The sequence below is a fragment of the Chelonoidis abingdonii genome, chromosome 5 (genome assembly GCF_003597395.2).
Source record: "Chelonoidis abingdonii isolate Lonesome George chromosome 5, CheloAbing_2.0, whole genome shotgun sequence".
Lineage (NCBI taxonomy): Eukaryota > Metazoa > Chordata > Testudines > Testudinidae > Chelonoidis > Chelonoidis abingdonii.
Genome location: NC_133773.1, coordinates 87590369 through 87614087, shown reverse-complemented (window position 1 = coordinate 87614087; position 23719 = coordinate 87590369). Strand labels below are relative to the sequence as shown.

At 37.5% G+C, this 23719-nt stretch overlaps 1 protein-coding gene across 2 annotated transcripts in view; it reads left to right on the top strand.

The window, feature by feature from the left end:
- The window catches only part of SLC7A2 (solute carrier family 7 member 2), a 47705-nt gene that overhangs the window by 14263 nt on the left and 9723 nt on the right, over nt 1-23719 (top strand). Inside the window, exons 2-8 of one of the 2 annotated variants that reach the window (XM_032798211.2) lie at nt 5443-5831; nt 7977-8132; nt 13308-13473; nt 14053-14189; nt 15237-15459; nt 18258-18394; nt 23041-23143. In XM_032798211.2, the coding sequence (XP_032654102.1) occupies nt 5456-5831; nt 7977-8132; nt 13308-13473; nt 14053-14189; nt 15237-15459; nt 18258-18394; nt 23041-23143 (1298 nt within the window). In that variant the 5' untranslated portion in view covers nt 5443-5455. Of the gene's footprint in view, nt 1-5442; nt 5832-7976; nt 8133-13307; nt 13474-14052; nt 14190-15236; nt 15460-17798; nt 17939-18257; nt 18395-23040; nt 23144-23719 lie in introns of both variants that reach the window. The other variant, XM_032798209.2, reaches the window with a different exon arrangement.

Below are 23719 nucleotides of genomic sequence, written 5' to 3'. Positions count from 1 at the left end.
TTGTAAGTATTCTGCTGTGCGGGCATTTCCTGATGTATCAATTGTTTCTGTAAGGAAGACATTCCCTTCTTCTGTTGTCACACAAGCGCATACAACAGGATCATTGTGGACGCTGCTCCACCCATCAAGACTCAGGTTAACAATTTTACCCTCTAGACCTTTTTGCACACTGCTCAATTTCTCTTTCATACACTTTATTCAGCAATTTGCCTGTGACATCTGCCCTGTTGGGTGGACTAATATCCTGGTCTTAATGACTGAACCATGTTAATGAAGTGTGGGTTTTCAGTCATACGGAAAGGAGAGTTTGTTGCATAAACAAACTGGGTAATTTTTTCATCAGTTACCTCTTTTTGCAATCTGCTGGTTCTTACTACAAACTTATCTATGGTGTTTCTGGATGACGGAGATTTTTTTCTTTTTCTTTTTGCCACAGGTGATATACTATGACTATGTGACTGACTAACACTATCATTGGCAGATAATTCTGAACTATAGAAAATGATGGTGATCTTGAAGGTGGATAGTCTTCAGAATCCTGTATGTAGAGGATGGAATCTCTTAAACAAAATAAGTCAATGCAGTTATTTAATTATTATTACCGTACTGCTCATTTAGTATTACTTATTGCATTCAGTGACACTCAGTACTACTTTAAAGGTGAAATTGTAAAAGGAAGATCTGCCTATTTATTTTTTATTACAGCCACATCTAAAATGATAATACCATAGAGTAACAACTATATTTTTTGCTCAAACATGAGAATTCAAGAATAGTTTAGATGGAAGACAGGCAGTCCTTAAGAAAGAAGTATGAAATGAAAAAGTTTACCAACCTGAAGATCCTGCATGTTCAGACATGTTCCTTTCATCATCTTCAACACAGCTTCCTCCTGAGAAGGAACACTTCTCATGATGTTGTTTCATTCGGGTGACCAGGCCTTGCATTTCTTTGTTGCGCTGTTTGCATTTTGCACCCATGCCTGTCTTACCCGCAGGTAGAGGAACTTCATTCAAATATTCCCAAACTGGGTCTCTTTTATGGCCTGCTGCAATTATAGGTTTTCCCTTCTAGTGAGAGAATGTTATGGTAGATCTCAAATCAATGAAGGCTACTCTCAGAAAGACCTCAAGACTTCTGGAATATGCTGCTCAAACTGTTTCACTTTTGTTTCTACTGCCTGTCCCTCCCTCCTCACATTTATCTCCAGACTTTCTCTCCTTGTCCAGATCTATTCTGCCTCCAACAATCTTCTGTTCACTGAACTTTTTGAAATTTTGCACTTTTAGAGAGAGGTAAGGAATTTGACTCTGTGTACACAAATTTGCAGAGGGACAATAGGGTTGAGGTCTGTTATTTCTCACCTCTATATATTATTTATTTATTTAAAACTAACTAAGCATCTCTGATGGTATCTTCTAGGCTGAGTCCATTGGGTAGATAAAAAAGAGTAACCTAAATAATTTATACAGAAGCTCTTGGAACCCCATAAAATTGGGTCCCTAATCCACGAACTACTGGAACTCATTTACAAAACTTTTCTTAAACATTACATGAATATATTGTCTCATACTATAGAGAATTAGAATTTATAGTCCCTATTCCATGATGAGATATCTTTGAGCTATTTTATTTATTTTTTAAAAAAAAAACATTGATTTTTATCCACCCTGGTACTGAATCAGTGCCTCAGTATGTTTTTTAAACTGGTCTGGTTGGAGGTGCTATGTTAAGGCATGTCTGTAGGAACAGTTAGTCCGTGGCAAGCTGTGGTGTAAATCTGTGTTGTGTTAGCCAGCCACACAATAACAATCTGTGTGACCTTGCTGCTATTCACTGAAAGTGCCATAATTTTCTTTGCTCTACCCCACTTTGAAATGAGAATAGATCAAACTAAGTACAGTACAGGACTTGTAATGCACAGCAGCAGTATTCCGTAGCATTTCAGTCTATTTTCATTTCACAGCAAGGAAGATCAGAGCAAACCATGGAACTTTTAGTGTGCACCAGGCTCTATGTGGTGGATGGACACTCCAGCTCGCTGCACGCAAACAGTTCATATAGGCAAGCCTTTCTGGGTAACACTTAAAACGAAGCTTCTGACTACTTGTGACGAATGGTCACTAAAGATCCTTTGGTACTTTAGTTGTGATTAGTTTCAATGTGAAGGCTGAACTTCAACTTGATCAAGTGTATTCTCCCTACCATGCTTTGCCTAAAGTCATATGCATTTTTTCTTCACTTATATCCTATATTTTTGTTGCTACATGCTGTTAAACAGTGTTTGTTTTCTGTCCCACATATAACTGCCTTTCGGTGGTCGATGAAGTGATGGACATATATGCTGTAATTAGTTTGCAAAGCAATTTACATTCATTTGAGTTGCAACGTTTTTTACAAATGTACATTTCTTCATTGAGTATATGTTAGTGTGCATCCCATCATGGGCTCATATGCATCTCATGTGCACAAGATTGGATTTTTTTGGAATAGCAGTGTCTGGAGATGCCCTCAGTACCAAAGAGGCAGCCAGTACCAGCCCCATACCATCCCTTGGCACTGCCCTTCAACAAGGAGATATATTCCTCCTTCTGAATGCTGGTGTATTCCTTCTCGATGGTATTTCACAAAGATCCCTTCACCCAGGAGGGAAAGTGATCTTTAGAAGTTGGTAGCTGAATCCCCTATATTACATTCCAGAGGGACAAGGAAATGCTGCGACCTCACCTGACATTCATTCCTAAGTGGGTCTCAGAATTTCTTCTAAACCAGTCAATCAACCTGCCAGTTTTCTTCCTGAAACCACATTTGGCACAGGAAGTAAAGAAATTACACACACTACATATGCCCAGGATGCTGCATTATTACATTGACAAAAACTGTCACCCCATCTGTTTATAGCCACATCCGGGCATGCTAAAGGTTAAGCCTTCTCCTTGCAGAGGATACCAAAATTGATATCATGATGTCTCTTGCCTAGTTACCAGTTGGTTGCTGAGTCTTGATGCTTGAACTCTGTTGTACCCTTCCTATTCAACAACATCCTCTGCCTCCTTCAGAACTGTGCCAATTTCTGAGAGCTGCTAGGCAGCAACATGGAGTAATCCACTGACCTTTATCAAACATTATGCATTGAACTTAGTGAGTAAAGCCAAGGGTGCCAGAACTGCAGGCGCCAGGGGCCATGCTCACTCACTTTTAAACATGGGTGTAGTTTGGGGACAGGGGGCTGCATTACCCCCCAAACTGCAAGCCTTGGGCAGGGGTGGAGTGGTGATAGGGTGATCAGCTCCCCTGCTGCAAAGTACAGCTCCTGCCAGCAGTGCCAGCCTCTTCCCGGTGGGGTGCGCTAAGGTGGGCGTTAACCGTCCTCGCCATGAGACCCAGCCCCTCTCGTGGCCCCGCCTCTGTTCTGCCTCTTCCCCATGAGGCCCCACCCCCTGGCCAGGCTGGAAGTCGGAGCTGGGTGTAAGAGCTGCTCAGGGAGCGCAGGCCACTGTGGAGAGCCCTGGACAGCATCCCAGGGGGAGGGGACACGAGGTATGGACTGCTCTTGGGCCCCCTGGCTCCCTGCCCATGGCAAGTGAAAGTTCTGGGGCTCTCCACAGTGGCCTGGGCTTCCTGGGTGGCTCTTAACACTGCCCAGCTCTGGCTTCCTGCCTGGCTCGGGGGCAAGGCCTTGAGGGGATGAGAGGAGCAGGGAGCAGGATCTCATGGCACCCCCACTTCTACCAAGGTTCCGACACTCCTGGGTAGAGCAGATGTCAAATTCAGGATACCAAACTACTACCACTATTTAACTGATGCAGTTGAAACTCCTTGTTCCCGCCATCCTGAAGGGATACAGCCTTCCAGTTCCTTATAGTGAGATCCACACTGACACGTAATTAAGCCTGTCAGGTCAGTTTAAAGTACAGGCTATCAGCAACAAATTAAGTAAACTGAGAAAAAGTAAGAAAAGGATATAGTTAGCCTAAGAACAGGGCCTCAGACTGTCACAGTGAGAAAAAGGCTCTATACAGGCAGACACTGATTTTTATTCTTTTTTATACTTCTGTAACTACCTAATGATAAATGTATACCTAAATTCTTAAAGTATAGGCCTTTACAGACAGGCCTGAATATCTGTATCCTAACACTTGGTTCTTCTAGATCCCCACTACCTGCTCTTCTCTGTTTTTGGAGTTCTTGGCAACAAGGACTTTGAATTGTGAGGGAATGGAGGGAAGCTTGGGGCTGTTCCACCTTTAATGCCCAGGCATAGGAGCGTGAGGAGGAACGGGGCATGTGCATTGCACCGACAGACATTGCTATTCAAAACAATCCAATCTCATGCATGCAAACCTGCAGTGTGATCCATACTGACCACAACATCTTGAAGAACCACAGTTACTGTATGATAAATACATATTCTTATTGTGTTTTTTGATCTTCATTAGATAATTACAAGGTTAAATTCTTTGGTCATAATCCAGAATTAATTACTTTTTGGGATGCTGTTGATAGGAGAAGGGAGAGAAACAAACCGTCCAAAAATTGACATTAAACTGCTTTCACTAAAGTGAACTTTAAAAGCAAATTCCTTGTAGTATGAATCTAATCGTGAATTTCCCTGGCTCCATCAAAAGAGTTTTTATGAAAGATTGATATTTGTAGCCATGAATCTGAAAATACAAAATCCTTAGGAATATTGGTGCTGCTCCTTCTCCTAATTATGTCATTGGTAAAGCAGCTTACAGGCTGTGTGATATGATAGTGGCTGTCTGCTTTGATTCTGTTGTAGGGAAGGTTGAGGGCAAACCATTAATAATAAAGTATAAGTTATTTGCTCTCATTTTACCTTATGTTAAGTTTTAAATATGATGGAAATTTTCTGAAAAGAGTATGGGAGCTGAAAACAAAAGTGAGATAAGGTTGCTACCTTTTCTGTTTTGTTGAGAAATCACTAATTCTGTTTACTTTCATGGAACAGTGTATATGCATGAATGTGATCTGATCTTGTAAGGAGGCTATGTTGAATCACATTCAGACAATTAATATTTCTTTAACAATCCTTCTCCTTGTCTTCAGATACCAAAACCCCTGTTGTATCTTTTTTGTGTCATCATAAAATCTTTCTAAAGTGTTATTAGCTTACAGACTCTCATCTTTTAGGGTTTTATTTTTAAAGTTAATTAAAACTGTAATCACAATCAGTTGTCATCTAGTGTATTTTACATTTCCAGTCAGTCAGCTAAGTCAGAAAGTAAACTGAATCTAACAAAGCAATGAAAAGAGGAGGTAGGGAGAAATGTCTGGATAATTTATTGCTAATGATCCACAATTTTGTTTAAATGCAAAATGTATTATCCATCAGTAAAGTGGCTTTTGGAAGGTTAAATTGTGGCAGTTTGTTTATATTATGCCTTCTATGTTTTTTAATGATCTGTTTTATTTTTCTAGTTCTACATCCAAAATGATACCCTGTGGAACAGTTCTGTCATTTGTTCGGTGTCTGTTGCGAAGAAAAATTGTCACTGTGGACAGTCTTGAGGATTCCAAGCTATGCCGATGTTTATCCACTGTGGACCTTATCGCTCTGGGAGTGGGAAGCACTCTTGGTGCTGGTGTTTATGTACTTGCTGGAGAAGTCGCAAAAGCAGATTCTGGACCTAGTATTGTTGTTTCTTTCCTCATTGCTGCGTTAGCATCTGTGATGGCAGGTCTTTGCTATGCTGAGTTTGGTGCTCGTGTTCCCAAGACTGGTTCTGCATATTTGTATACTTACGTAACTGTTGGTGAACTGTGGGCTTTTATCACTGGCTGGAATCTCATTTTATCATACGTTATAGGTAAGTTTGGGAGACCAGTGTAAAACTGATGGGGTGACTGGGAAAACTAGAAATAAAATGTAGGTTTGGGCTCTTTCTTTCTTTTTTCTTAACTGCTACTACTTCAGACACACTCTGGCATCTGATAGTCAAGCTGGGTTATTTCCTTCTCATGCATTATCCCCTCTAATAAAGCTTCTTCAAGCCAAAATAGGTACTTTGTGATGCCTTTGCAAACCAGTTCTTTTCAACAGCTTAAACAAGTGTACCTATGTGGAAAATAGTGGCAAACAATTCTGTTGATGATGCAAAAGAAGAAATAGAACCTAATTCAGTTTCTCATTGCTGTGTTGGCTCTGCAGGGTTAGTTGGAGTAAAAGCAGTAAGTATAAATGTTTCTGGATACAAAAAGGTAGCAGACTAGGGACAGTGCCATCAGTGTAGAACTACACTTGAAAACAAATCATGAAATGTAAGTATCAGTTGATGTAACTCCATCAGTGATGCAGTGTCCTGCAGACATACCAGTTTTGGGCCGATACCCATCATATATAAAGCTAATTGGGACTGGGAAATGTCAGTGTTTGGATTGGAGAGATTCAGAGGGACACCTTAGTAAGTCAGGAAGAGTGTAAGAAGTGATATTTGTGACTCAAGTATTATGCTTCCTTCCAGTACTGTGATCCTGCAACTGAGGCTTTGCACAGGCACAGGGTACCACCAGCACAGAGTCAATTAAGTTAATGATGTTCTGTGTGGGTGAATATATCCGCATGTGCAGGTTCAATTGCAGGACCATGGCTTGTATCACAACTCACCCAGTACATCCAATTATTATATTAGGGGACACTCTGCTGATAGAGATGTTGCTTTCTGAGAGTGATATAAAAATGTGATCTTGATTGCATGTGGTGTCCTGTAATGTTTTTTCAAGAGCTAGGGATTAACCTTTGCATGCTGGCTAAATGCAAACTCTGGTAATTTCATTCTGCCTACTAAAACTTCTGTAATTCAAGCTGGAAAAATTATTCTTCAACTCCTATCTTAAACTGTTGTGTGTGTGACAAAGTTCCTCCTCTACCTTGGTGGGTCCTGCGCTTATTGGCGGATTTTTTCACCTCAGTGATCTTCCCCTCTTGCGGAACCCACAGTTTGGGTCAGCTCCTCCTGTGTCTGATCAGGAGTTGGGAGGTTTGGGGGGAAGGCCACCCTTCTACCTCCGGGGTTCAGCCCGGCTGTGGATGCACTGTCTATAGTGGCCTCTGTACAGCTGCATGACAGCTACAACTCTGGGCCTTCCCCATGGCCTCCTCCAAACACTCTTCTTTATCTCACACAGACTTCCTCCTGGTGTCTGATACACACTTGTCCTCTCAATCCTCCGCAGTACACTCTCCACTCTCAGCTCTTCTTCTTGCTCCCAGCTCTCACACACATCCTTCTCCTCTGGCTCCTCCCTGCCTGACTGAGTGAGCTCTCTTTTTAAAACTCAGGTGCCTAATTAGCCTGCCTTGATTGGCTGCAGGTGTTCTAATTAAAGTAGCTATCTCTACTGCCTTCTAGAAAGGTCTTAATTGGCTCCAGGTGCCTTGATTTAACCTGGAGCAACTGCCATTTGGTTACCAGGGTACTAGGGATTTGTTTAGCCTGGGGCTAACATACCTGTTTCTCAGTACTTTACTGTAGCCATCTGGCCTTGCCCCATCACATGTGGTATTGCTGTGCATTGCTAAAGACATACCATGTTTCACCTTATAAGTGGCTGCACTCCAGCACAGAGAGAAGTTAATTTTATATCAGTTGTAATTTTCAGAATGTTTTGGGATTACATAAAAGTATAATATGGTGAAACAATATAATGAAAAGTACTCTAAATGAAAAATTATTATTGATTATTATACTATCAAAGCTAGCTATTATAGAAGAGTTTACTTGAACTCTTCTAATGCAGTAAATTAGGATATTGTTATTGTAGCTTAATATATTATACTATAATTTTGTAGAGATTAATTTCTATAATAAACTCTATGGAGAAAAAGACCACTTGTGTAACAATAATTGTATCTTCCTAAATACAAATAGCAACATGTTATTTATATAGTACTAACTGTTGTACCATTATGTTTGTGCAAAATCCTATTTATTTATTTTTTGTATTTTATGAAGGTACATCCAGTGTAGCAAGAGCATGGAGTGGCACCTTTGATGAACTCCTTGGAAAACAAATTGGTCAGTTTTTCAGAACCTACTTCAGAATGGATTTTTCTGGTCTAGCAGAATATCCAGACTTCTTTGCAGTATGTCTGATATTGCTTCTGGCAGGTAAGAAGTAGAAATGTCTTTACATTAGGAATGTCATGGTGACTAATAATAGAGAATGTATTGGAGGGAGAGAACAGATTCTGCACGTATCTTTATACAAGCAATAAAAAAGGATGAATTATAGTTCTAATGTTTTGTCCTATCAAGATACTGTTTATATTTTAGAGAAATATAAATGCATACAGAACATTGATATAGTCGCTCAATCAATCAGAAGCAAATATATATACACATTTTTTTAACTTCATCTAAGTCATGAGGTAATCAACTATGAGAACTTTTGTGTAAAATCCGTAATGTAGAAAGACCAATAAGAGAATAACTAAACAGCATCTGGTTTTTTTGTGTTTTTTTGGTTGTTCTAAAGGTAGATATTTGACTTAACTTTTCATTTAATCTTTTCCTCACAAACTATTTCTTTAGTACAACTTAACTTTTTCCCACTTCCAGTCTTCAAAAGAATTATACAGGCTAGGATTTGCGTCAGCTAATAGGCAACTCCAAGACACAAGCACAGTCCATCCATCCAGCCCATGTGAACCTTCAGCACTTCAAGTCTGGAGAATGGATAGGTTGTTTCTGCATGCTGTTAGGTTACTACTTTCTAGTACTCTTTGATACTGGTAAAATTAACAGGGTTTTTCTTTTGACAACAATAAGTCATTTTATTTCTATTACATCTTTACTAATGCATCACTTTACAAAAGGAAGTCCCAGCCACTGGCACCAGACAACTAAACCATTAACCATAGTTTGTTTCCATGAGAGTCTGGTTCCCTCAGAAATAAAAATAAACATGGCTAGTTTTTACATTCAGATTGGCTATTCTGCATGAGAGAAAGTCACTCATGTTTTGATGATGCGGCATATGAAACAGCATGCATATTGAGAATGATAGTATTTGTTATTATTTATTTGCATCAAAAGTGTGATAGATACTTGATAGATAGACGACTCAGCCCATGCCCTGAAGAGTTAGCAATCAAAATAGATACCTGACCCAACCAGTAAACTAAGGGCTTGTCTGCACCGGAAAGTTAGACTGCATAAGCTAACGTGAATTTAAACCAATGTAGTTATATTGCTATGATCCCCTGTGAGGACACTTTTATTTTCAGACTAGAATAAGAGTGCATGCACTCGGTGGCATGACTGGTGAAAATTTCTCATGTAGACCAGGTCTAAAAAAATAAGAATAATGTAGAGGGAAGAGAGGATAAAGGTTACAATCATGTCAGAATTTTGCTTATGTGGGTAAGCATGCATTTTTGATACACTAATGTTCTCTGTCTTAATCATTATTTACTTTTAATAGAAGATGATAGAAGATAAAATTTTCAAAAGTGCCTGAGTCCTATTTTCAACAGAGACGTAGACACTTAAAGTTTAAGTTTCACTGAGTTTTGTCTCCTAAATCAATTAAGTATTTTTGGAAATTTTACCCAGAAGCTTTTGAGGGTGTTGACAAAAATGAACAGCAGCATATTTGCCTCTTCCGTAAACAAGCAGCAAAAAATGAATCAGAGCCCTGAGGAAAGGATAGTTTTCAGTTTGGAAACTAGTTGGGACTAATTTTCAAGCAGCAGTAGTTTTGAGTCTTGTAAATGTTTTTCCTTTGATTGTGAATTACTGACATTATCAGCAGTTATTGGAATTGTAGCATTATGGAGTCAGACTGCAATGGAGGTAATAGGATGACAATCATTTTCTGAATATCATCAAGTGTCATTTAGCCATTTACTGTTTAGATCACCCCCCGGCCTTAAGAAATTCCCTCTTTCTTTGTATATAAATTGTATAGGAATAATTTTCATTGCAAATTAAAATAAAACTTGGTCATGAGGAAGAAAACAGGGGTTTGGCCTGACAATGAGGCTAAGGAAATAATAAAGACGAGTATTTACAGAACAGTAAATCATAAGGTTATTTCTTCCCACTAAGCTACCGGTACCTCTCGCTGTCAGTCATGTACAGTGAATTTCTGTAGGTTTAACAAGCTAATAACCTATTTTTTTAATTATATGCATCTCTTTTTGTTTCAAATTAGTTGTTACAATTGCTGCAGTCCCTTGAAAATTCTTTTCCAGTTGAATTTCTATTTGGGAATAGCAAAGCACTTTATTTCATGAAGCCCACTCAGCATACTCAGAATCCCCCTATCGAATTTCATTTGTTGAGCCGTGTTATATTGGGTGATTGAATTGGTTCAAAAGACAAGCATGCTGCTGCTGAGATGAGAACTAGAGAATGCTTAGCCTTTTTGCTAGTGGCCACAGAGCACTGCCTACTGTTTCCGTCTGAGCAGACACTAGTAGCCATCATGACTGCTGATCTGCGGAATGGAAATCAGACAGTTGCATTTACAGTTCAGTTTTTACTCTCTTACTAAGACATTGCCAAAAGAGTATGGCCTGGAGGAAAGATTACAGTTGGGTTCTGGAAGAGGAAGAAGAAGATGAAGAAGAAAAAGGGGTAGGAGAAGGGGGGTGGGGGGGAGACAACCATATAAAAAGATCTAGCGAGAAGTCTGGAGTAATAATTCCAGACTTTTAACCTTGGTAAATAAAATATTGTCTGCCTTTTTATTTGTCCAGAGTAACAGGAAAGAACAAAATCACATTGTTTGTAACAGCTAAAAATGTCAAGAATACCAATTTTATGTTTACACAGTTTGCGACAGTCTTGGATAGCTTCCTCCTTCCTTCAGTCTTCTAGTAACTGTTCATCTAGTGAACCTTAGTGATGAGAATCAGGGCTGTCTTGTGGTCAAACAGCTCTCAAGAAGACAAGAAATTGGGGCTCCCTTTTAATGCATACACAGTTCAAGCTGCGGAAGTTGAATGTCCCAGATTTGATGGTTCTGGTAGGAAGAAATTTCTAGAATCCATATTTTTGTGTGTTTTTTTAAAGTTGGTCCTCTTAGCATCTTAGGGAGTGCAGAGAAAATTAATCAGTACAACTGATTGAGCCTGAAATAGGGAAGACAAGAGAGTGTATGAAATGCAAAGAGAAGTAATTTAATTAGTAGCAATAATAATTCGAACTTGGATGACGGCCAACTGCTGCTGAGAGAGACAAATTTTGGAAAAGTTTTAAATTTGAGAGAGTTTCAATGATGAAAGGAATAATGCCTCGTTGTTTGTTTGTTTTTTTAACGTTTCCACTTATCTATATTTTCTTCTGTTTGATTACCATTCTTCATCTGAAGTGGGCCTCCCAGATGTTGTCAATCAATCAGAAAACACTGCTTCTTGAAGTTAGGTCATAGCTGCCAGGCCATTGTTTTTCTTTCTCTCTATCCCCCTCTTCATTTGCATTCTCTCTTTGTGTCTTCTGTTCTTCCAAACCCTGTTGTCATTCTCTTTGTCTTAAACATCACTTCTCTCCTTCCCTTTCCCTTTCCATTTGTTTCCTCTTCTGTCCTCAAGTCACTTTGCCCAGAACAGTTGAACCAGCAATAAAATAACTTTGCAGATCTCTGCCACTGAGAGAGGAGGAGGAACACTGGAATCTTGGGGTGTCCTGCAGTTCAGGTAGTGCCAGACACAGTTCAGTGGTGTCAGTGCTAAGCAAAGCTACAGCTGTGGGAGTGGCAAAGTGACAGGTGTTTCATGGATACTATCATACCCTACTTTATAGCACAATAGCCAATTGCTCAGGTCTCTTACTGTGAGAATGGCCTTCCATGGGAGCAGGAGACGTTTGTGAAGATCCCCACTCACACACTTTTATTTTTATTGTCCAAATGAATAGTCCATGTATCCTGTTCCTTCATGTTTTCTTTCTACAGATGGAGATTCATTTTTAAGACATTTTGCATGCTGGATTTCATATCATTTTAGGTCCATTGAGAAACTTCTTTCTAGGAGGGTTGGGGTAAGAGGGAGATGTAAAGGTCTACAAAACAATTTACTTCTTCTGCCAATAAAAATACCACCAACAAATGATAGTTCCTTAGTTTTTGAGAACGTGTCTTATGTTGCATTAACAGAATCAGAAATTTCATTTAGACATTATCTTGATAGGCTTAACGTTTTCAGAATTAATCTCTAAATAATGAGGAAAAGCATATAGGTGTGGCATTATTGGAAATACTTTTTTTCACAGAGAAATGGTGTGAGATTTTTCTACTGTATTTCATGTTTCCGCATCCCCATTTGTCATCTTGTATTCTGCTAAACTACAGACCAGGCTTCAGCTGTCCCCTGTCTAACTTCACAGCAGGGACTCCCTTGAAAAATGTTCAGATTGTGCAAACGGAATAGTCTGCTATATAGAGAGAAATTTATTTTATATCCTGATTTGCACAACAATACAAAAGATCAAGAAACTCTAAATCTAAAGTTGTTTAGGAGCTAAATTGATGGGTGTCCTTTAATTATTTTAATAATCTGTATCAGTGGTTTTCAGCCTGCTGTCCATGCATCCTTGAGGGTCTGCAGACTATGTCTAAGATTTCCAAAGGGGTCCACACCTCCGTTCAAAATGTTTTAGGGGTCCACAAATGAAAAAAAGATTGAAAACGATTGACCTACGGGATGGCCTCATTATTCTAGGAATTAGGGACAGCGCTGGGATGTGCACTGATAAAATTAGATTAGAACTGGTCAAAACATGGAAGAAAAAACATGCATTTAAAATGTATGACTTTTATTTTATCAAAAATTCTAAATTTAATTTTTTTTACTATTCTACATGAGATTCTAAAAATCAGCATAGTGCCAGGTCTTGAACCTGTAGACAGAGAATTCAAATAATTAGAGAGAGAGAGAGAACATCTCTCTTTTTTGCTAACTCACACACATGCTTGCAAGACTATATCCCACACATAGACGTATGGACTGGGAGCACAGGAAAGAAGTATGCTACACTTCCCATATATATTTTTTGCCTGCTGGATAAGAAATGGAATTAATGTCAGTCAAGAAGACAGTCATCAAACTTTGGAGGGAAAGAGGATTAAAAATAATCTCTATTTTACAGTTTTTATACAATGCTTATCATGTTGAAGTGCTCATTAACCTAATACTTACATCTAAAAGCCATAGATCTAGTATCATTAACGTAATACTAAAATTAGTATTAGTCATGTTAGCATGTATACATTATTAAAGATGCTATTTTACTCCCTAAAGAAGATGTTAATTCTTTAAAAACCCCTCTTGTATTTCATAGGTCTTCTGTCTTTTGGAGTAAAAGAATCCGCATGGGTGAATAAGATTTTCACTGCTGTTAACATCTTGGTTCTCCTCTTTGTTATGATTTCTGGCTTTGTGAAAGGAGATGCTGACAACTGGAAAATAAGTGAAGAATCGCTCATCAACCTCACAACACAAACAGGGTAATTGTTTTTTTTTTCTTTTCATCTGTCAATTTTCTTCCATTTTTCTTGGTCCTACTTTAAGCAGCTTCTGATGACAGCTCCTGCTGTACATGCATCTCTGGTATCCTATGCATTGAAGCAACAGGTTTAGATTTATTGTTTTGGTGGGAAATGTAGACTTGTGTTCTGAAATAGAATTAAATTTTATACTAATTACTTTTTTGCCTTTTAGTAATCTCAGCCTTAGCCACCTGGGAAGCTGTCGGTGTATATTTCTAAAGATAGCTATTTAACTGCAGTAGAGGATGTGATTAACAACAAGATATTGGACCTGATCCTGTACCATTAAACTCAATGGGTGTTTTGCCATTAGTTACAATGGGAGCAGGACCAGGGTTTATAATGTTTATTTGATAATCCATTTTTTTTCTGTTGTTAATGAATATCTGGTGATAGACAATCTTTATCTCAAATGTCTTACAAAGGTAGTTTGTACTGAGAGCTTTGTAAAAAGATCCTTATCCTGAGAATACTCTGCATTTCTTCTACTGCAAATTAAAAATGCCTTTTTTTCTGTTGTATTTCAATTTTCTATAGAAATTATTCTTCCTATAAGAACGTGACAAGCATATTTGGGGCCGGTGGTTTTATGCCATATGGTTTTACAGGAACATTGGCTGGTGCTGCAACATGTTTTTATGCCTTTGTGGGATTTGATTGCATTGCAACAACTGGTAAAATGAAGTTTCTCTCTCTCTCTCTCTGTATATATATATTTGAAGTAAAAAGTTGGTGGTCAAACTGTGTAACTATATATATCCTACTCTTCTTCCCTCTCTGCCTCTGTATCTGTCTGTCTATCTCTGCTCTTAAACTCTGTCACCATGTCTAGAAAGAGACTGAGATCACTTCTGAATGTGGCTTTCTCATTCCACAGAAAAACAAAATTACAGTGTGAATAAAATTCTCTTTGCCTGCAGTTAGCTACGATGGCAATGGCAGAGTGTGGAAACTGATCAGCACAAGTTCTTTCTGCTAAGCCGATATGGCAGGCATCTTGCCTTTTTTTTTTTTTAAACTAGCTTCATCATAGCTTTAAAAAAACAAACTCAGAGGCTGCATATTCCTTAGAGCTTCTTTTAGACTAATGTGAAATTAATACTTATGAAGCTCAACACAGTAAAAGATCAACAACTTACTTATCCTCGGGGAAGGTATGGCTCAGGCAGTTCGCAGAGAACATAAGAACGGCCATACTGGGTCAGACCAATGGTCCATCTAGCCCAGTATTCTGTCTTCCAACAGTGGCCAATGCCAGGTGTCCCAGAGGGAATGAACAGAACAGGTAATCATCGAGTGGTCCATCCTCTGTCACCTATTCCCAGCTTCTAGCAAACAGAGGCTAGGGACATTTCAAGCAACTTTCCAAGACTAATTGTATTGATAAGTAGAAAATTCTAGATTTTGGCCTCTCTAAAGTAAAATATGTATTTTATTTATATATATGACATATATGAATTTTATCTATGTCTATATATAGATATAGATAAAATTCTGTATATAATGTCGTTTTGCTTAACTTAATTTTTTGTGCTATTGCTGACTACAAAGTCCTGAGTTACATACTATATCATTGATTTTACTCTCTATGGAATATTAAAGCTATTATTCTTAATATTTAGACTGCAGAACTTACCTTTTTCTGTGTGTTGATGCACATTGAAGTAAAAAAACACAGAAGTTTTCCTAAATGAGTAAGAATGTTTGTTTTTCCTCCATAGGGGAAGAAGTCAGGAATCCTCAGAAAGCTATACCTATTGGAATTGTGACTTCCCTGCTTGTCTGTTTTATGGCCTATTTCGGTGTTTCAGCAGCTTTGACTCTTATGATGCCATACTACCTTCTAGATGAGAAAAGTCCTCTTCCTGTAGCATTTGAATATGTTGGATGGGGTCCTGCAAAGTATATTGTAGCAGTGGGATCCCTCTGTGCTTTGTCCACAAGGTAAAGAAGAAAAAACTACTAATTTTATTGGAAAATAAGATAATTGAAAAATACAATATATTTCCATATGTGGTCACACTTTTTATATTGAGGGTACATTTTCTTAAGGGTTAACATTTAATAAATATTATAAGCATGTTACAGACATGAGTAGTACGTGATCAGTATAAACTATCTGGAGGAGCTGTGATTGTAAGTCATAATTATAAACAACCTATTGGACTCTATAACAATTGATGAAAACATCCATCAATAAATAACTATTGGTAAACTATAAATGTAATCTTAATATAAAGTGTGACCAAATATATTATTTTAGTAGAAGAGTTGATTAGATTGTGAGATGTATTAATATGTATAGTACATTCATCTTCCTATATATTATAGCCCACATGTAATGTGGTATAAGAACCTATTTAGAATAGAATAGTCTTCATACTTACATTTAGGAACAGCTGTAATATTCTCCTTTTCTGCTAACTGAGCTCATGTACGTTACTAGAGTGGTTTAAAAAGAAGCAGCCTTGCCTATTTAAGGAGTACTGTTGATGTCATTGAGATAGTCCATGAGTAGTCATGTATAGAAGATAAACATACTGATTGTGGAAAATAATTGAGTGAAAAACTCTGGGGTGGGAGATTATAAAAAAGAAAAGAGCTCTAAATGACAAGCTAAAAGAATCTTAGGCCTGTGTATGTAGACTAAGTTTGTGTTTGTACAGTTAGTTTTGGGACTATAATTTTCTATAGTGATGCCTGAAGTGGATTCTAGCAGTTTTATGATTTTTATAATATTTGTCTCCCATAAAATATAAAAGCAAATGTTTAAATAGAAACTCGAGCAAAGAAAATAGCAACGGAGAAGAAAACTTTACATAGAAAGTAAAACCATTGGTTACCACATTTTAACTATTGATCTCCTAATGTTTCTTCCAAAGTATTTTAAAGTTTTTAACACCCGAGTTTATTCTGAGAGGGGTAATATCTCACTTTAAATTTTTTAATTAAAGGAAACCCTTTTACTTATAATTCCTTTACTTGGCGGTGTAGTAGGCTGATAGATTGGGAATATTGCTTTGATCCGAACACTTACCTATTCCTGGGCCATGTCAAATGAGATTAAAATGTTTACAGTATTTATAGACTTCCATTATTTACTGGAATGCAGTCTGAAGTGAGAAGAAGCATAATTAACTTCTACAAAGCCAGTACAATAAAATATGTAGAGATTTTGGTGATACCAGTATGGAAATATTACTTATTCTTCAAGTTCAGATTTCTTGGCCCTGATTCAGGAAAGCATCTGTATTGGGCAAGGGCTCTTTAAGCACATGCTAACTTTAAGTAGATACTTCAGTGCTTTCCTGAATCAGCACCAAAACCAGGTAAAGTGTGAATGATTGGTAGTGCTACACGTGCATTTAATTTTAATGCTACGTTTCACAAGCAGTGCTAAAGTGGCTTAGCTTCTGTGGAAAATAAAAGGTGCACACCCACTGAATATATGTAGGTGATGTATTCAGTTCTCTGTAGCAAGAAAGGCAAACTGGCTGTATAGTAAAACCTCGGTTTCAGCTGGCTAAGAAGTTATATGACTGTTGCAGAGGCTATACTGTGTGGGTTTTTTATTTGTTTTGGTGGGGGTTGTTAGTGTGGTTATTTTGATGTGAAGGGAAGAAACCCAATAAATTTTAAATGTTTTAAATACAGGAGGAGCTTTGAGTCATCTGTAATTCAAAATGCTTTTCAAATTCTGAAAATATCAACTGTTTAAAATAAATAGTTTACCTTCAGTCCCTAAATAAAACCAAGAATAATAAGGTAGCTTGGCTATGGGTGCTTTAACTGAAAAAAATAATAGGGTTAAGTGTAAACTGTGTGGTGTTTACTTCGAGTTACTATTGATTAATGTTGTCATAAGGAGCTGCAGAATGTGTTACTGTTTGTGTGATTCACTGTTGCTAACTGACAGAATCTTTCAAGGAACAATAATGCTTAATTGCATAGCTAGTGTTACCAGGGTCATCCTCCTGGTCCACTAGTATCCCAAGATCTACAGTGATGGTAAAAGTTGTTTAGCTATTTTACTACTTTTTCCAGTGAAGCAATTGCATTACTATAGAATTGCATTACTACTAGAACAAAACTTCTAGTGGTTTTCAGAACAAAATAAATCTATTGGTGTCCAAACTGTAGTATCTTTGGTCTATAATATTTTTACCATCAGACATTTTGTTTTCAGTGAAACATGCCATTAATTAGCATTGTTTCTCTTTTCTATGATATAACCTTGCACGAATTGTGTTTTGCCATGTTGCATGTGTTTGCTTTTTACTCAGTCTTCTTGGATCCATTTTCCCAATGCCACGTGTAATCTATGCTATGGCGGAAGATGGGTTGCTTTTCAAATGTCTAGCTCAGATCAATTCCAAAACGAAGACTCCAGTTATTGCTACTTTGTCATCGGGTGCAGTAGCAGGTGAGACTGAGAGTTGATTATTGTAAGGAAAGGTGCACTGCTTCACACATCGCATATGTGGAAATTGAATACTGTCAGGCAAGTTTTGGTTTGCTTTTGACTGAAGGAATAAAATATGATTGTTTCAAGGTAAAATAACTTTTTTCCTGCCACAGAGTGTATTTTTTGTGTTAACCTCAAGTGCTTTGGAAGCACAGGTTCAAAAGAACAAAACAACATGAAAATAAGCTTTTCCTATCTTCCCATTTTAGTTCACTTTACCAGTAGAACACAGTGCTTTTAATAATATGTATTTGAACTTTAAATTTTTCTGTTCTAGTCTTCTCGGCTCTATGTTCCCTCTGCCCCGAATTCTGTTTGCCATGGCACGAGATGGTTTACTGTTTAGGTTTCTTGCCAAAGTGAGTAAGAGGCAGACACCAGTTGCTGCCACCATGACAGCAGGGGTCATCTCTGGTAAGCTCTGAAAACATAGGTTTCTTCAAACTGGGATTTGAACCTTGTATGCACGTGCATGGATTATAAGAAGGGCCTGCTTGTTAACGTCTCATGCATGTAAGTTGGGAATAAAATTGCTGATTAATTGAAGGGCATAAGAATTCCAAATCATGGCAATCGTGGTGGTGGTGATATCCTTGATGTCAATGAACTTGCAGCTTTTTGTGCGTTCTAAGTTTGGCTTCTCTTGCATTACAAACAAAACAATTTGGGGCATCTGGAATAAAACTGTCTTTATAACTCAGCCATTGGACTATGCTCTGTTATGAGGTTTGGGTATAGGAAATTTTAGTTCAAGATTAATGTATTGTTTAGAAATACTAGGGGGAATGTGTTTTTGTTTTGAATAATCTTCAGTAAGGCAACTACAAAATGGTTTTAAAAAAGAGGAAATTTTACACATTCTTCATCCATAAAGGGCACTAATCCATTTTTGGTACAGATATTTTGCAAGGATCATTACATATGTGTGTACGTACACACATACAGAATGCATCAAAGCAATATTTCCAGGAGCTGTGCAAATTCTTATACTTCGAAGTGGAGATTTATTTATTTCGTTTTAACTCTTTCATTGTTGTCAAGATGCATATCTCTTATATTGCTTAATGTACCTGGAATACAAATTATAGCCTACTGATTTCAATGTAATGTCAGCTTTGCATGGAAAAGTGAGGGTAGGCTGCCTCAAGATGACAAAGACCAAGAGATTCAGACAAGGCTAAAACATGTATTTATTATTTATCATACTGTCACATCTACAAGCCATAGTCATGGTCAGGACCCTTTTGTTTGAAGAGCTTTACAAACATATAGGAAGCCATGGTCATGCCCCAAATAGTTCAGAATCTAAAAAATTGCTTTAATTCATCTTTTTTTGTATGTCAAAGAACAAATCTATAATGCGGAATTACTCTTCATAAAGAGACACTTAATATAATTTTCCAGATTGCTTTCATGTTGCACCAGATCCCTTTTCTGTAATACTTTGGAAAAATGTGGAAATCTGGTATCAAAAGTGATTTTTCGTTTTAGTGGAATAATGTACCAATGCAGAAAAAAAGAAGGAAAAATGTTTTCCCCAGTTGAGTAAACTGATGAATGCAAATATTCAGTCTTTGTAGCAGCAACACAAGAGCAGTAATTCAAAGCCAGTTTTGGGGGTGTAATTATGTGGGTGAGTGGCTTATCCTAACAGAACAAAACCTTTTGAAACAGCAGGTAAATTTTCTTCTTTTTTCTTTAAGAAAATGTGTATCTAGTAACTTGTAGGTTTAAATTATGTTATGCTGTTTTGCTGGATCTGTTAAAAAGGAATGCAGCATGAAAGTAATCTGGCATTCCTACTAAATCTTAGCATGGATAGTCTCACAGTTTTAAACAGTGTTAAGAAGATTAGATTTTGACCTTTTACTATGTATCGAGTCAAAACTACAGTTGAGGCCAAGCATGATTACATGTATTTGCTCTTTTTCCCATATAATAATTATGATAGTGAAATTCTGTGGACAGCAAAATGTTTTGCTTACAGTCCAATCGTATTTTATCAAAGGCCGCAGGCTAGATGTACTGTATAAATATTAATGTGGTTAACCTTCAAAAGCAGATTCTTGGCCGTAAAGTCACGCATTGTGTTGATCACAAATAACACTGTAATTAAAAAGAATACAAAGTAAAAAGCTGTAATATTTTAAATATAATAATCATATGCTATAATTAGCTAAAGTATGATAAAATTAACTTGTAATGTACAGGAACACTTTAAGACTGGAAGGATTAAAATTAAATCAAATTCCTTTATTTTGGTTTATGAACATATGCACATTCTGATGTCCCTCAGCTTTGCCTGTCAGTGCTGGTCTCTGAGCACCCTCGGGAGTGAAATATATGAGAAATCTTCTCACCGAATGCTTCATAGTTTTTGTACAAACCTCCCTGTTCACAAGACTAGTGAATGTAGGATGCTTCATGATCATTAAGGAAATTGTATTCCTTGGTTAGTTATTAGTCCAGCAGATTAACTGGTATTTTTGGTAATGCAGTCTTATTTTTGGGAATTAATCTTTTCTGTTTTTCTTCATGATCAAAAAGGTGTGTGTGTGTAATATATATAAAATCAAGAAGGTAGGGAGGGGTGTATGCTTTTTATAGGTCTATCTATCTGTACACACGCACACATATATGTAATATAAAAATAATGCATGTATTAGCATATACACACACAATTTATTTATTGTGACTATGAAGAGAAGTAAAGATCAGTGACAATCACTTTGGATTCATGCCAGGCTAGTCAATAAAACAGTGGATGCAATCTTTGCTTCTGTAAATATATAGAGGAAGGAGGAAAACCCTGCACATAGTATTCATCAGTCTTGAGAAGGCTTATGACCAATGTTCTGAGAGAAGGCATCTGGTGTATAGGAATGAAACAGATGTCTAAGACTATATCAGACTCCTCCAGGACATGTACAAGGGTGCTTTTATCACAGTCAGAAGGTCATCTGGAGAAACTGAACAGTTTCTAGTAAGAATTGGAGTACATCAAGGCTTGGCACTAAGCCCCTTTGTGTTCATGTTAGTGCTCAATGCACTTAGAGAGAACATCCAGAGTGGCACCCTGGTGCATGCTTTTTGCAGATTATGAAGTGCTTGTAGAGGGAGCAAAGAGGAAGTGGAAGAAGATTTAGAGAGAGTGAGGTGCATACTTGAAAGAAATGGCATGAAAATCAGCAGAAATAGAGTATATGGTCTGTTCATTCAGCGATAACTTGCTGGAAGACAACGGGTCTGTAAAGTCTGGAGGGCCAGCCACTACCAAAAGTACAAAAGTTCAAGTACCTAGGTTTGGTAGTACAGGATAATGGTGAACTCAGTGATGAACGTATAAGCAGAACAGGAAAAGAATGGAGAGAACTGAGCAGAATGATCTGCAATAGGAGGAAGCCTATCAAATTGAAAAGTAAGATATATAAGATGGTAATTAGGCCTGTACTTTTGTATGGCTCTGAATGTTGGACATTGAGGAAGAGACGTTGAAGGAAGGATTTTGAATATAAGGGAAATGAAAATATTAAGAGGGATGCTTGGAGTTATTAGGATGGACCATATTTGGAATGAATGAATTAGGGGAGGTTTAAAGGTGATATCAATTATAGAACAGCTGACAGAATTCAGGTGTAGATGGTTTGGGCATGTGAAAAGATAATAGGAAGAATATATTAAAAACAGCGTGTTAAACTTAGAAGTGGAGGGTAAGAGGAGGATTAGAAGACCCAAAACCAAATGGATGGATGGATGTCATACAGAAGGGTCTGGTTAGTCTGACGTTTCTGAGGATCTGCTTCAAGCAAACTGGAAAGGAGAAGGAGGACTCAAATAGTCAATCCCATCTAGAGGGGGCTAAGGCTAGAAGAAGAAACTCATTGGAAGTCACAGGGAAGTTGCCTTGCCAAAGAAGGCGTAAAATAGGTCACTTTTAAAACAGTGCTGTTTATTAAAAAGTCATGCAATCACCTGCAAAATACTAAGATTTTATTCAGCCTGATTTTACCTTTAAATTCACTTACTCTTGTTTGTAGGCTCCAATTCAGCAAAGCATTTAATGATGTGCTTAATGGGATTTAACCAGGTTCTCAAGTGGTTTGCTGAATTAGGGCCATAGTACACACAAATTACATGTACCGGTTATAGATTAAAGTCCTGATCCAGTCTGTCTTTGATCCACATGCATGTCAGTAGACTGGATCCCACTGTCAGCTTGTGGTTTCAGGCTCTGACCATGCAGACTTCAGCCTGTAGAATTTGAGTAGGAGTTCTATGCACAGCACGCTTGCAGGATCTGTCTCTTTGATAATTAAATATTCTCCAAAATTTTCTACAGTACCTTAGTAAAACTAAAGTGTTATATTTTTAAGTGAGAAATGTTTTCACATAGGGTTATGTTACATATCAGTTTTCATAGTTGAAAATGACATTTTTACATGACAGCAGTGAAGGGCTTCCTAAAATGTATTTTTCATTATGTTCCTTCCTAACTGTGTTGTGTTTACCCCTTTGTCTTAAACTTAAGAACCATTCCTACTATGCAACTAAATATATGTCTAAAATAACCATATTAAAAATCACACAGCAGGTATATAGAGAATTATGGCTGCAAGGTTTTCATTAGTGTTTCCTAGATGTTCTCCGGGTGTCTTACGTTTGAAAACAAAAAAGTAGGCCAAAATTTGTGAACTTGGTTTCCTAAAGTTAGTAGGCATCTAAATCCCTGTTTAGGTATACAAATAAACGTGACTTTCAGGACGTGTTGAACAACCACAGTGAGAGCTATGGGTGCTCAGGGTCACTGAAAAGAGACCAATTATATTTCAATGCCTACATATAGAGTTAGGTGTCTGACTCCAGGCAACCAAGTTTAAAAATGTGGGTCTTTACTTCGAAAATTCATTTTTATGCATTACCATGGTTTCATTTGTATTCCTATTAGTAAGTCAACTAAATAAAAATTCCATACATAACCTGTTGAGCTGCCTTAAAAATCTTAACTCTCAATATGTAACTTTCATACAAACTCTGTATTTCTCTCTTCTTCTTTTTTTTAGCTATAATGGCATTTCTTTTTGACCTAAAGGCTCTGGTGGATATGATGTCTATTGGTACACTTCTTGCTTACTCACTTGTAGCAGCCTGTGTTCTCATCCTCAGGTGAGCCTCATCTTTACCCCCATTTGTTTTTCTGTATTTTATTTTGTCCTATGCAGAATACATTTAAAATACAATTTCTGTTTGTATAACTTTTATTCTGTGTACATACATATTGTAAAATTAGGTTCGCTCTTCTAAAATGTTAATCCGTGTGTGGTTTCTTAATTTAATGATTACCAGAAATGGTGTCCCTTCAAAGCTGGATGTACCCTAGGAATAGACACAGTGTAATGCCAGTGTGGGCATAGGTCAAATTCAAAACCTTATTTGAAATCTAGGAGGGTTTTCCTTTCTAAAGATAACTTCTATGGTCTTCAACTCCAAATGGTGTAGTAGGACCTCAAGTCAAAGCTAGAAACGTATTTCTAATTTTACAATATAACTTATGTTTTATCTCCTACTGTATACAGCAAGCACAGTAAATTGTGAGAGCTATATGTGAATAGTGAAATACTCTAATAAATTTGCTTCATAAGCTAAATCCTGACCTTCTAGTGTGTTTTCATCTTGTGAATCAATAAGTTAGGAGACTGAAAACAGATGCTTGGGATTTGCCCAATCTAGAATCAGCAAGGT